At 54.9% G+C, this 14976-nt stretch overlaps 1 protein-coding gene across 1 annotated transcript; it reads left to right on the forward strand.

Moving 5' to 3' along the window:
• The first annotated feature begins 6498 nt into the window (after nucleotides 1-6498).
• Nucleotides 6499-13728, forward strand: MPC1 (mitochondrial pyruvate carrier 1). The gene is made up of 5 exons (XM_053668719.1): nucleotides 6499-6690; nucleotides 10490-10493; nucleotides 12120-12216; nucleotides 12760-12892; nucleotides 13221-13728. The coding sequence occupies exons 1-5, from the start codon at nucleotides 6620-6622 to the stop codon at nucleotides 13243-13245; spliced, it is 330 nt and encodes a 109-aa protein (XP_053524694.1). The 5' UTR covers nucleotides 6499-6619; the 3' UTR covers nucleotides 13246-13728.
• The last annotated feature ends 1248 nt before the right edge of the window (nucleotides 13729-14976 follow it).

The following is a 14976-nucleotide window of genomic DNA, read 5'->3' on the forward strand; positions in this document are numbered from 1 at the left end:
CGGTGGACCCACAAGCAGCCTGGGGAGTTGACTGGTTATTCTGAACAATCTCCTGGTCCATCCCAAGCCTGAGATAGTGTAACCTGAGCCTAAAAAGATGTCGCCCCTTCTCTCTCTTGCCAGGTAACTGGTGCTCACCCTGTTCCTCTGTGCATCCCCGTGGAGACAGAGGCTGCCTGTGGCCCAGCAGCCCCATGGACTCCAAACACAGCCCCAGCGGAGGCAAAGCCAGAAAAGCAAGCTGAGCTAGCGGGTGGGAAAGGCCTGGCTGACCCGATCTTGGCACGGCACAGAATGTCTGGACACCGGTCCTATTTCTGGCTCTGATGAAGGCAAAGCTGGACCTTCCCCGTGGCGGGATGGATGGAAATGGGGCGTTGGGAACCCAGTGGCATGCCTTTGATTCTTGCGCCCGGCGCCACAAGTAACCCTTACCAGTCTCCTGTACATGTGTCTTCTGGAAGGCTTTTCTTGGGGCACCATGAGAACCCCACTTCTGTGGGCAAGAGAATCCTTATCGGCTGTTTGCCTGGACCCTGGATGCAGCACCAGGCCTGGCTCTCGTGGACACTCGGCACCACCTGAGGGATGGACGATGGACGAGACTGAACCAGGTCACGAAACTGACCGCAGCACAGAGACCGGGCTGGAGCCCATGCATAGACCTGAGCGGCTTCCTCTTGTGAGAAAACCTCCCCTTGTCCCTGATCCCCGCCCACAAGCCCCTGGAAAACTGACTTTGGATGCACAGTATGTGAGCAGTGCGTGAATGTGGAAGGCACCCTGGCTGTGGCAGCTGGAAGTCACGTTCCCGGTTTGCATTCTGGGTCTAGCCCCTAGGAGCTGTGTTCGGACCATGGTCTCAGGGCTTCTGTGACGTGGGTATGGGACGAAGTATGGGTGCGCTTCTCCTTCCTCCTGGGGGACATGGGTGAGAGCATGGGGGGCCGGCCACACTGCTTCCCACTCTCACTCGGTGGCAATATCTGGAGACACTTTCCTTGCCATCTGAGCCTCTGTCCCCTTCAGGCAAGCCCTCCAAGGACACCAGAGTCTGCTTGGCCAGCACAGAGTTCCGTGGGGCTGCGTCTCTACTGCCAGAGTGTGGACTTAGGTCAAAGTTGGTGCACAAGGCACACCAAACATTAGCTTTTAAATACGCCACCTGGAACTGCCGTGCAGATCCCCGCGGCCCGGCCCGTGTGGAAGCCGCTCTGAGGCCAAGTGAACACACGGCTCCCAGGTGAGCTTCAACCCGCTCTGTGGGTGAAGGAGTTCTCGTAAACAGACCGCCTTATTCTGTGTTCTAACGTTCCCAACGGATCTGAGTGACACAATCACCCCCACTGTGTGTGCACGTCACACGAGCCACGTTCTGCCAGTGGTTCTCACCTCCGTGGTTTCTGTCACATTCAGACAGGTGCCTCCACAAGGTCGGTGGTGTTCACACTTCCACCCACAGCTTCAGGCCAAGGAGAGGCATCACCGTGGGGGGCTGGGGGTGACTCAGGTGCAGCAAGAGGTGAGTGGCACAGTTGCTGTGGCCAGAAGGCACCGTCGTGGGCACCAGGGGAAAGTAGGGGCTGACCATGCACAGAGAACAGCAGGGCAGGCCTGCAATGCACGGCAGTTAAAGAAAATTTGCAGTCATGAAAAACATTTTAAGCCAACATTGTGTATCAGAATATACATACACTTTTTGACGGCTTGAAACTTCACTGAAGTTTTAAAAAAGTCATAATGATACAGTGAGATCTAAAGTGCCCCTCGCTGGTTCCAATGGGGAGCAGGGTACGAATGAACAAAGAGCAGCGGGCTGCTGGGCGGGCTGATCCAGCGGGCTGATTCGGCCAGCCGCCTGGCCAGCCCGGACTTCCAGGTGTGGGCGGCAGCATCGCCAACCTGAGGCCCAAAGAGCAGCGGCAGGGAGCGGGCATTTTGGAATCTTTCAGAGTGTCAGCTAGGGGCGAAAACACTAATTTCTATCCTGATGAATGGTGTTCTGGCTGCACTGGCCGAAAATCGAGATCTATTGGCACTTTTTCAGAAGGCACTGATGTGTCCCCCAATGCTTTGTTCCACGGAATCTCTGTATTCCATTTCCTGGGGCAGACGTGACGAGGAGTGCCCTGCATGGAGTTTTTAAACTGCTCAGTGACCACGATCACGCGGTCTGACTGACCATGTTCACGCGCTCCGACTGGCCATTGGTTCCTGGAACTGGAGCAAGAAACCAAGTCCCCGAATGCAGGGACGTTTGCCAGCGCTTGCTGGCTGAGTTGTGGAAAAATTTCACAATGATTTACTTCAACTTTACCTCCCACTCATGAAGTTCTTGAAATAAAGGGAATGTTTGCCAAGTGTTGGATTGAGGGCAAGTGGCAGCGGCTTTGTCTTCATGCCGATGTCACTCTGCCTGTGGATGCGCTAAATCCGAAGCTTAGATGCTTCCTTTCGGAGATGATTTGGGCTCTAGCCAGACAGGGAGGCAGGTAGGAGAACTTATTGGCCATCGAAAATTTTGGAATCCAAATCAGCAATCATGATTTCACAAATATTTCTAACACAAATGGCCGGATGGCTGGCAGTGACGCGCACGTTGGGTAAATCAGCTGTGAATCGACCCCCAAACTGAAGAGGTTGTGCAACAAGTAACCTTTCAACTCAAAGCCAACACAGCCCCGTTGCAGCAACGGAAGGTCAATTTACTTAACTTGAACCTGTCATTTGGAAACCACTGTTGCTTTGGCTTCAAAGTAAATTCTTCTAAAGAAAAAAAAAAAGATGAAGTAGTTTTGTCAATGTGAGGGCAATGTTAAAGGAAAATGAGTTTGGGGTACTCATTTCCGTTTGGGAAAACTGTTCAATATGTTTGGAATAACTTGGATGCATGAATATACTTTTTTAAAACTGTAAATTCCATGAAATTTAAATAGAGATCAAGCATCACTGCTAAAAATTTGGCATCTGAATTGAGATGAACTGTAAATATAAAATTCACACCAGAGTTTAAAGACTTGGTATGAAAAAAACATGAACTATTTCAATACTAGTTTTTATGTTGATTACATATTGAAACAACATCTTGGACTAAATAGAACACTATAGTTAATTCTGCCTGTTCCTTTTTACATTTGAATGTGGCCACTAAAACCCCAACACTCTGCACATGCCCCCCCCACCCCCCAGCGTGGTGTGCGGACGGAAGGGCTCAGCCCTCCTGCTCTTCTCCCCCATTCTCTTCACTGCACACATTTGACTCTTTGACTTGTTCCTCTAAGGGGTGTCCAACCTTGTGGCATCTCTGGGCCACACATTAAATACATTGCGACATATAATCACAAGAGACACTCACCATGTTTTAAGTAAATTTACGGCTCTGTGTTGGGCCGCTCTCACACACACCTGCAACCTTTTCACTGTGTGGGACCTGGAGGTGGAGCTCAGTGAGATTCAGGCTCAGTCAGATTCAGGTCCAAGATGTGGGGTGGACGTCCCCGCATGCCGCTCACTCACTGTGGCGGGGCTGCAGGAGGCACCGGCAGGGGGTGAGCAGATCCCCTCCCCCACCCAGGGGAATCTGTGGGCATTCCCTGGGAGGCCTCCGCTGGCCGTGAGCGCCTAACCCCTACCCATGCACGCTGGGGTTTGAGCATCCGTCCTTGGCGGTTTCTCTCTGGACCAGTCACTCCACGGGGACAGCAAACCAGTGTGCTTCTAATGCTGCCTTTCCTCCTGTATTCGCTGGACTTTGGCAAGAAGGATTCCCCTCAGTACTAGGCTACCTGGGGTGGGCACACGGGTGACTGCTCTTTCTCTGTGACGAGAGAGTTTCAGGGGATTTGCTTTGTTGGCTTTTCTATGCATCCGTTTGAGGTTTTTCTTTTTTATCACTGTTACGTTTTTTAAAAGCAGCTTCATTGGGGCATAATTCCAATGGCACACAACCCACCGGTCTTTAGCAGGTTCACAGAGCTGCACGCCGTCCCTAGAACAATGTTAGACCATTTTCATGACCCCGGAGGAAAGTGCAGCTGGAACTCCATCACCGATCCACCCCCCCCCCCCATTCTCCCAGCTGTAGGCAGCCACCCGCCTATTCACTGTGTCTGTGGACATTCCATGTGAGTGGAATCACATGACACATGGGCCTTTGGGACTGGCTTCTTTCACTTGATTTCTGCTTGGAAATGTAAGTGAACACTGAACATCATATTTAAACCTACCTCACGGGTCATTTTTTTGTTATTATAGGAATTTTTGTTCTTAGAAAACCTCTCAACTAATGATTGCTCAGGAACTGAGATGGTCACCGAGGCCTCTGAGATTCCACCCGAGAGGCCTCTGAGATTCCACCCGAGAATCCTCGAGAAGCCGAGATGTGCGTCCTTGAAGGAGCCAGACTGTTAAGCCCCCTCTGCTCTGGGGCTCTCGTGGCTCAGATGTGGCCTTGGGCACCTAAGGAAACCACTTTCCTTCCCGCTTATATGGGACATGGTACAGCATTTATATTATTTTTTAGAGTTTTTATTTCCTAGATAAAAAATACAGGCCTAGGGACTTTTACTAACATGCCAAATGTGGTCAGCCCCAAATGGGCAGGGTTAAGGCCAGGAGGGGGCTGGACTCTGACCCCAGGCTAGGTGCTCGGAAGACTTTATCTCCTTAAGGTATTCGTGCTCCTTCACTTAATCTCAGCGGCTCCACAAGGGAGCACCACAACGGGAGGCTCCAAGGCTCCAGTGCAGCCGGATGTGGAAGCAGACTCTTCTGAAGCGGGCTGAGCGGTGGCAGTGATGACAGTGACCTTTCTCCAGGTGCTGCAGCTGCCCAGCTGTCTCAGGTTCACCTCCCAGGGCTGGCTCCAGCCCTCTGAGGCTGAGGTTGCATGTATGGGGCGGTGGGGGACAATGCTTAAGAATCTGCAGGTGATTCTTCTGACCTCTCGAATTCAGAACGACTGTTCACACATGAAAGAAAATATTAGGGGATAAGGCTGAGCACAGTGAGATCCAGAAGCTGTCACACTGAGGGCCAGGTGGGGGGTGTTGCAGGTGAGGAGGGACTTGTCTCTCCTCTCCACCGATCTTGCCAGAGCAGTTTGGTTTCTATTCAAGAAGCCATTTGGTTTCCTTACACCCACCTTCTGGGTTGATACGAGAAGAAGAAATAATGTACAAGTGCCTAGTAGTCAACAAAAGGTAGCTACTAATATTATTAATCATCAAAACCCCTTTGCTTCTCTTTAGGTCACGCATTCCCACCTCCACCCCCAAGCATCGGAGGCGGATAGCAGCCTTCCTGCTGTTGTTTCAAGGTCGTAATATTGTGCACTAAGGTACCCTCACAGAAGTTCAAGGCCAGGTATGACCCACAGAGATCCTAGAAGAAAATGAATCTCAATCAACAGCTTGCTACTTTAATTCTCAAAAGCATTTCTTCTTTAATGTCATTTATCTTGAATAGACAGCATCTATCCATTCCTCATACTTGAAAGGGACAAGAGTGTACAGTGAAATGTTGCCCTCCATCCCTTACACGCAGTCATTTGGCATGTTAGGACTTAATCCCCCTTAGATTCAGTCACTGCTACCATTTCTCCCTTGTCTTTGCAAATGTGAAGTTTTATTTCCGTTGTCCTGAGGCATGAGCAGCCTACTTTACACACAATTCTGTACCTTGATATTTTATTTGTAAATATTAAAGACCTTTCCACACCAGCACGCAGAGGTCCCTTATTCTTTCTAACTGCTGCATGGTATTCCATGAAATGGAGGCACCCTGATCTACTCGACTCCCGAAGGAGGGAGGCAAATGGTTTCCCAACCTTGTACGTTAAAGACATTGCTGTGTGCACGAAACTGCACAAACCTGCCTTTCTGCCTTGGGTCGTATCTCTAGAAAAGGCCTTGCTGGGCCGCAGGGCATGTCCATCACTAATGTGAACACGTTCGCCCTCTAGAGATGTTCATATTCTCATTTATGTTTGTGATGTCCAAGTCCCTGTCCCCATACATTTCACCTTCAATAACGGAAATCATCTACATGTGGGGCCAGTATAAAAAATTAAAACCGAATAAAACCCTGAACAATAGAAACCTCGCTGTTCTCTCTGTGACTCGATGCACCCGCCTCGCTAGGCTCAGGTGGCCTTTGTCCCAGGACAGGGACGCGACCGCCCTCGTGCGCCCCGCCCTGCGCCCACTATTCTGCGGGCCCAGGCGGAAGCGTGGAGGATCCGGGCGCTGAACCGGCCGCTGAACCGGCCGCCGGGAGATCCGGGCCGCATTGTCCTTGCGGGGACGCCGCGCCCGAGCGCCAAAGCTTAGTAACCGCCAGCCAATCGCCGGGCCCGGCCACCTGACCACAGAAGCCCCGCCTCGCGCGCCGCCGAGGGGCGGGGAGAAGGTGTGCGGCGCGCGCAAGCCAATCCGCTGGTTGCCTCCCGCCTCGAGCCCTCCCATAGGCCAGGAGCCGGCGGCCGTAAGGCGGGGCGGAGCTGTCGTGACGCGACCGGCGGGCGGGTGCGGTGGGAGCTTCGTCCGCTCGGCCGGCTGTTGTTGGGTCTCCGTGGAGCGGCGGCGAGGGCATCGAGGGTGGCCTGGGGTCCGGTGCAGCCATGGCGGGCGCTCTGGTGCGGAAGGCGGCGGACTATGTCCGGAGCAAGGACTTCCGGGACTACCTCATGAGGTGACGAGTTCCCCCAGATGGACCCCGCGAGGGCTCCTGGAGGCCGGGGCCGACCCGCCCGGGATGAGGGGCTCGGGGCGGGGGCCGGCAGAGCAATGGGCTCCGGACGGCAGCGAGGGGGCTCCGCGGCAGGGGAACGGGGGCTCGGGACAGCGGGGCGCGGGCAGCGAAGTAGCCGGACCGGTGCCCCGGGAGACGGGGTGGGATCCAGGGAGGAGGAACGGGACAGCGCGGGGCCAGTTTCTGGCCGAGGGGCGCCGGCGCTCCGCCGCGCGGCCTCTGGCGGCCGGGCCTGCGCCGGGTGGGACGGCCCGGGCTGGCGCTGGGCGAGCGCGCGCGTTCCCTGCACTGAGCAGCCCGCGCTCTTGAAGGTGAACCCCAGCCGCCCCGGAGCTCCGGGAGCTGCGGAAATAACGGTGCCGAGCTGAGTTCGCCTTTCGATGTTATTTTTCGAACCTGAAGACTAAGCGAAGGATCTAAAATGTTTTCAAATGAGAGTACACTGCCAACCAGTGTAAAATAATGTGTCGCCAAGGACAAAGTTTTCCACTTCTGTTTTCCATTTACTCTGCCTTTCCAGATAGAAACAAATAGCGTTCGTGGCCGAAAGGCCAGAAGACACACTTTCTGTATTTCCTGTCACCTCTGATCTTCAGATGCTCATTTCAATTTTTTTTAATTTATCGATTTTAGAGAGAGGAAGGAGCGGGGGGGGGGGAACAAGGATCTGTTGTTCCCCTTATTTACCCTTCCCCGGTTGACTCTTCTCGGACCTGGGATCGGACCCTTGACCTTGGCTCTGGGTGGATCCTCCAACCGCCTGAGCATCCAGCCAAGGCCCAGATGCTTAGTGTAATTTCAAAATATTTAATACAACTTGGAAGCAGTGTTGAATCGTTTACTTGCAGTGTGATGTTGGTGTTCTGTGTGGGTCCTGGGCTGTGTCGCTCGCTGGTTAGCAGTGCAGTCAGTCGTGAAGGGAGAGCAGCCCCGGTTGAGACCGCCCAAGGGTGCAGCTGGAGGCTGCTGACTTTCACCAGTGGGAAAAGGGCTATTTTTTAATCCTGGCTTTCACTGCAGTGCTGTTGACTTCGAGTTTCACAGAGCGGTAGGGTAAGAAAGATAATTCAGTCTCCCGTGTGGTAGGGCAAGTTTGGGAAGACAAGCTGCCCTCCTGACTTTACAGAAAAAGAAGGTTGTGTGGTTAAGCAACACTGTGACGGTGACGAGGACGTGTTAGTCCATGGGTGGGAGCAGCAGGTCAGGTTGGTGTGTCGGAAAGGCTGAGCCCAGTGGAGACAGGAGGCTCCGCCCCGGTCCCTGTGGCGCAGTGTCCCCACGGCAGTGATCGTGCCCAGGGTTCGCACCCGGTGCCAAATCTCCCCGGGGTCAGGTGTGGCCTCGGGGAACGCTGGTCGGTGTAACTGAACAGAAAGCTTTTACACCACACCCAGGAAGGAGTGTGCTGGTGGTCACCTGGCATCCACCACAGAGGAAGGGTCTGTTGACCATACGTCAGGGAGGAGAGGTGTCCCTGTTTCCTGAGTGCATGTCGTTAACCCTCGGTGGTGGGTTTGAGTGACCCTGGCCCTTGGCTGTCCAGCTGCATTGCCCTGGGCTGGTTACTGATCCCTGATGACACAGTGCCATGCTTGACAGCTTCCCTTTTGCTGTTACCACGTGTGTTTCACGCCCTGGGTTCCCGGCACTGGCTCTGTGCCTTCCGCCCCTCTTCTTACTGGCTCCTCCTTCTCACCTTTGGAGGGTCTTGGGTCAGGAACTTCCTGGTTCTCTCATTCATATTTTTAAAGAAGATATTTCGCAGATACCTTATGATGGAGTAAAAGGAGACGACAGTTTCCCTCCTGTCATTCTGTCTCCAAATTTTGGGAAAGGAGGAGTGAGAGTGGGCGGTGAGTTCTGAGGTGGGACGCCCCGGGCTGGGCGCGGCACGGCTGTGCAGATGGGTGGCACCAGGGGCCCACCGCCCTTGCCGAGAGGGGACGGGCGTTTTGTTTGCACAGATGTGTTTGGATGCGTGTGCAAAGGCTGTTTCTCAAGGAGGACCTGGGTCATGGAGTGTGAGGTCGGTCACTTACTACGACTCTTATAAGTCCCAAATCAGTGGGGTGTTTGCAGTGAATATGCTTGGTCACTACAATATTTTATTCTGTTAATTTTAACTTACCAGTTTCCAGGGAGCTTTAAGGACTTGCCCTTGTTAACCAGGAGAGACGCAGCAGTGGAATAATGGGAAATCTTTCCCAAGTTAAGGTCGTGAGAGTTGGGACAGACCTCAGGAATCAGGGGACTCAACACTTCACTTGCCACATGAGAAAACTGGTCTCTACACCTCACAGGAAGCCCAGGACCCCAGGACCCCACACGTGTGGGGCTAAACAGGCATGCAGATTAGAGTCTAAAGGAAAAGAGCAGTGTCCAAGGATCGCTTTGAAAGGAGTCAGGCGCTGGGTCCTTGCCCTGCACGTCTGTTCCCGCCCGGGTCTCCCTTCTCTGTGTGCTGCTCCTGCCCGCTGCCCAGCCTGTGTTTTAACTTCCCTGTGGTGGGACTGACCCTCCCAAACGAAGCTGCGAGCCTGAGGCAGAACTGACCTCTTTCCTGTCGTCCAGTTCAGTTCTGCCCGCTACGTACAGTTGAATATCACGCAGCCCACTGGTTAGAACACTCCCTCATTTTAACTTGAACTAGAAAATCAGATAACAGTGGTGAGAATAGGTAACATTCAGGTGAACACTTCAGCCTACAGGAGACCTGCATCCACACCACAGGTGGGAACACAAGGCCCATGGGCTGGTCCGGCCCTCCACCTTGTTTTATCCGGCCCGGCACCTTATTTCTCCACAGAGGCAGCGCCGAGCTCTCGCTCAACTCTTAAGGAGTAGTTCTATGTACACAGTCCTAAAGTTATATTCAGCCCTTTGAAGGCAGCTGCAAGGCTGATGTGGCCCCTGGTGAACATGAGTTTGACACCCTGAGCTACAGTCTCAAAGCCTTACCCCACGTGCCATGCCGGTATAAGCAGATGGTGGTGCCAGGCTGCCGGTGGAGCCTTTTGGTGCTGCAGGCGTGAGTCGCATGTTGCCCAGGTCACTCAGCACTTTCAGAGGAAGCTGACAGTCCTGGCAGCGACCTCGGGGAGATGGGAGCCTGAGCATGGCCACACAAGGGGGCCCAGGAAAATAAAAATGAGCTTAGACCGGAGCAACCCATCGCAGTTCCAAATTAAGGAGAAAAACAAGATAAAGCTTATTCAGTGCTAGTTGTCCTCCTTTCCACCCCCGTCGGTCTTTCTCACCCGGGAAGAGAGGTTTCTCCTTTCACGAGAGGTCAAGGTCATGAGTGAACCCAAGAAAACCTTTACCTATACGTTTTGGGGTTTTATTTTTTAACCTTCACCGAAATAAAATTAAAGCAGCATACCAAATAGAAAATCAAGGACTTTTTTATACAGTTGTACATTACGCTCCCCAGATTGCAGTTTGTTGCTTATGAATTTATCTTTCTTTGGAACAGATTCTTATACACACCAAGAAGGTTTTTTTTTCTTCTCCTCATTTGGCTCTGCACAAATGGGATTTTTAGATTTTTGTAAATGAGTACTTGGACATCTCCGATGTAGAATTAAGGGCTGCTGAGTTGTGGGTTTTTTATTTTCCAGGGATGCTTAGAAAAGGACGTGGTTCTCAGACTGTTTTGCAATCATCAAATCACTATTTAATGTGGAGCGACCGGTGTTCTTTTCATGATTGCTTGCATGTAGGACTTTTGGATCGAAAGTACTGTTGTGTTATTTGAGCTGTAATATAAGTCAAGGAGAAGGCACTGAATTGAAAGTAAATTGCCCCCAAGGTGACATTAGACTTAAGTGCTGCTCCCTGAACGGCATTTCTGTGGGGGAAGAAGCGCCGCCGCTGTCGGGTGGCTGGGTCCGGGCCTGTGCTCAGACCCGGCCCTGGTGGTCCTGGAAGGCAACCGCGGGGGCTGCGAGGGAACGTGGGGGCTCGTTGGTGGGGCTCCACGGCGCTGTGCCCCTCTCCAGCTTGTCATTTTCAAGGACGTGGTCACTTTAAGCTGGGCAGGCTGAGACACAAGCCACCAACAAGGCGAGCACTGGAAACCTGCCGACGGCAATGTGCCAGGGTGTCGGCGCACAGCAGCCTCCCGGTCCAGGGACAAAGCAGACGATGCCACCTTGATGAGCTTCCACTGGTTCTGTGTCCAAATTTAAGTACTTCTGATATGTCGGAATAAATAGACTTAATAAAGTTAACTCCTCTTTGTCTTTTAGGAGATTTTAAGTTATGTATGTGGCTCCTATTTGTGACTTGCATTATATTCCTGTTGGAGCACTGTAAGGTTTTTTCAATGAAATTAAGGCGTAATTAAAGTCCGAGTTGTCATTAGAAACACTACTAGGCCTTCGGGGGCCGGGGAGAGCGCAGCCGCCCTGTCGCCGAGACCTGCGTGCTGTCCAGCTGGGGTGACCTGATGGAACCTGGCCTTTGACACTCACTGTCTGACCGTTTCTTCCTGTTTTCTTTTTTTCATGTTTCCCCCGTCTGAACCTCGGTGATCTCTCACAAAATAGTACGGTAAGAAAACTGCTCCTCCTTCCGTTCGGGCTTGTGCAGATGTCTGTACTAACAGCGAGACGGACAGCGGACCCGGCTCCCTTTGCTTGAGATAGCGCCTCTGCCAGCAGCACTGGCGCGGTGGGCGGGGCGCTGGCGCCGTGGGCGGGGCACCGCAGCGTCCCTGCCGTGTGGGCTCTCAGGACAGCTGCGCTGTGGCGGAGTGAGAAGCTGCTGGTCCGTTTTTGAAACCCAGGTTATCGCCATGACTTTGGCAGTGTGTTCCAGTCTGGACTGCCGAGCAGCTGGGGTTCCGAGCGTGGACTTCCAGGTTCTCAGATCTCAGGGCCGTTCGCCCGACCGAGAGCACCTCTCCCTCTTACAACGGGTTCCTTTCTTCTGAAAGAGGGTCTGGTGTAGACTCTGCATTGTAAGATGCATTGTCAAATATCCTAATGACAGTTTTAAAAACGAGTGTTTGTATATTTAAACATTAAATTGTAGAGAAAAGTTACCACAAATTTTAAGTTGTGGCAAGCAGGGATTGTGTAAGAAGTTAATCTCATTTTACAGTTCTCTAAACGGGACAGTCAGAGGTTGCTCAGTTGTAACCTGGAAGTTGGCTGCACCTTGGCGAGCTGCCAAGTCCTCTCTGGCCTGGGGCCCACCTGGGAAGGGCCGCTGAGTGGCAGGCGGGCACCGGGACAGCTCACTGGCCAGCCTGCGCCGCGTGGACGCTGGGTCTGGTTTCCCTCGGTGCACACCCGGCTGGGCGGGGAGGGCGCTCTGTCCCCAGCTCCACCTCCCCCCTCCTCTCCCTTCCCTCCCTTTTATAGCACTTCTGGGGCCCAGTCGCCAACTGGGGTCTCCCCATCGCCGCCATCAACGACATGCAGAAGTCTCCGGAGATTATCAGCGGGCGGATGACGTTCGGTGAGTGTGCGGCTGTGGGCCCCTAGAGGGCTTTCACCTGCACGGTTCCAGCAGCCCCAGACAGGACAGTCCCCGTCAGAAAGTGACAGTGTGTGGAAGGCGTCCCCCCCACAGGCAGCAGGGAGACTGAAACACAACGGGGAGAACTGAGGTGCTGTTTGCCCTCATGCTCCCTGCACCCCGAGGAGGGGTGCACTCTCTTGAAATGCACAGTGTTTGGGAAACGAGTTCAGAAGTTTACCCAAAACCCCAATATTTGACCCTAGAACTGTCGCGGGGCTTACACAGCAGGTCCCTCGGGTGAGGGACGGTAAATAGCCCTAGGGAACAGTGACCGGGGCTGGAACTGCTGTCCCCGGCATTTGGAGGCCTCTGGCAGGCTTCCCATCCGAGGTGCCCGCGAGCAGTGACTCTCACTCTGCCGATGTCTTAGCGGAAGAGACAGACCCCTTTTCTGTTCGAGGCGGCCGACCCCAGGGTGCCGCCCACACCCGCCCTCCCGACGGTAAGCCCCTGCTTCCCTTCGCTCCGGTACCTCCGCAGCCCTCTGCTGTTACTCCCTGACCTTCATGAGATTCGCCTACAAGGTGCAGCCTCGCAACTGGCTCCTGTTCGCTTGCCACGCCACCAATGAGGTGGCTCAGCTGGTCCAGGGGACGCGGCTCATCAAGCACAAGTACGCAGACCCAGGTCGTTCTTTCGAGTGCAGGGTCGGGGAGGGTGGGGCCTGGTCTCAGCTACGAGGCCTTTGGGATTTCGGGGTGTGAGTGTGAAACCTGACGCCGAGCAAACTGCGCTGCGGAACTTGAAGCAGTGGCCGGGCAGGTGACACCCTGCGGCGCAGACTCAATCGGGACCGCGAGGAATTGGATGTTGGTGTTTTTGTAGAAGTGTTCTCTGAGATGCGTGTTACCGACGTGTGTCCTTAAAGCCCTCCCAGGCCTGTGCCGCTGGCGGTGCGGCTGCGCCCCCCTCCCCGACTCTCCTTGTGTTCTCGTTTCCAGGATGACCAAACAGGCGTCAGCCTGACGGAGGGGAGGCAGGGGTTGGCGCCGTGGCTGGGCGTCATCGCCAGCTGCTGAGTCACGGAGTCCACGGTCGTGAACACCCCTGCGAGGGACGTGCGCAGAGAGCTCTTCGTACTCAGCAGACGATTCCCGCAGAGGCCGCCGGGAGCCCGCGCCCGCTCCCACCGCCCTCCACGGCCGAGTGCTTCCTTCTCAGAGAGCGGGGTCCCGGCACACAGTCACTTAGTAATTCCCGGTGGTGGCTCTGTCTGCAGTAATGTGGACGTTACCTACTCAAATTCAGTCACAAGAAACCGAAGAGAACAAAATTGCTAACTCTGCGCGCCCCGAGTTCTCGACCTTTCCTTCAGTGACGTGAGAGCGCCGACTGCCGGCGACACACCTCACGTCTCGCATCCAGGGTTTGAAAGCGTCTGCCCCCATGCAGTGCGCATTCTGAAGCGCTGTAACTTACCGGCAATAAACGACTTAGACCCTTGTGGAACGAGTGACAAAGTATCCCGCCACGCGTCTAGGTGACTTCAGTGCCGAGCTCCTGCAGGGCCGGGGCCTGTGTAAGATGGGCCTTCTCGGGAGGTGGGGTAGGGGCAGGGGCGGAGTGATTCTGCGGGCAGCCCAGTCCCGGCAGGCTGCGGTCCTGGGCGGAGGTGAGGAAGCCCCCAGGTCTGCCCCTGCGCGTGCCCGAAGTAAGCGGCCGGCCCTGGAGCTGCGTTGGCCTCTGTTTCCCGAGGCGGTGGTCAGAGCTCCTTGTGCGCTGCTGGGATTGCCGCCCCACATGCCCAGGGCAGGGCACTGCACTAGGCGCCAGCTGGAGGACACAGCCTCAGTGTGGGCAGGAGGGGCTCCTGGAGTTGGACAGAGTGACCCCGTGTCCTGAGGACATAGGCCACACTGGCTGAGGGCTGTCCCAGTACGCAGTCATGGCAGGGTGTGGGACCTCACCAGCAACCTAGTGACAGTCTCTTTCCTGTGGCAGTGAGGGACGAGAGCCCCAGACAGACTGCCTCCACGTCTCCACCCACTCGGGACCCCCCATTCCCCGGTGCCCTCCGAGCAGCTCCTCTGGTGTCTCTCCTGCCTGGCCTGCGAGACTGCTGCCCCGGCTGTGCCACACTGGCCCCTCCCACCCCCACTGCCCCAGCCCCGAGAGGGTGGGGCGGGGAGCTGGGCCAGAAGCCGGGATACACGTGACAGGCCAGGGCCCCTCTCCTGTCCCCACTGCTCTGGCCTCTGCCCCCATCCCTGGGGTCACTTGGGGAGATGGCGCAGCCGAAGCGGTGGTGAGGCTGCAGAGGAGCGCAGGGAGTCAGGTCGAAGCTGCATTGTCCTCTCCCGCCCGCCCATCTCCCCAGCCTCCACTCTCCTGTGGGTTGGGACCGTTCTCCTTTCCTCACCGTGTGAAAGTCTCATCTCTGTCTTTGATGCGGTGTGAGGAGCCAGAGGATTCTCCCACCTCCACAGGAAGCCTACCTGGGTCCCCAAAGGGGCAACCTGTAGTCGTCACCCTGCTGGAAGCCAGGCGCCCCCAGGACCGGGACAGGCCCTGATAAAGTCCCACGGGCTTCCCTCACACACCTGGTGAGCAAGTCCAGACGCTTCCTCCCATGAAAAGGAACCTGCAAGCGAGCAGACACTTGCAGCACAGGTGTCCTGCACAGGGCCCTGGGGGAGCCCTGACACTGACCTTCCCATGAGAGGAGGAGGGAGGAGCGGAGACGAGTGGGCCGAGCTG

This window comes from Artibeus jamaicensis, unplaced genomic scaffold, assembly GCF_021234435.1.
Source record: "Artibeus jamaicensis isolate MK-2021 breed Jamaican fruit bat unplaced genomic scaffold, CSHL_Jam_final contig_497, whole genome shotgun sequence".
NCBI lineage: Eukaryota > Metazoa > Chordata > Mammalia > Chiroptera > Phyllostomidae > Artibeus > Artibeus jamaicensis.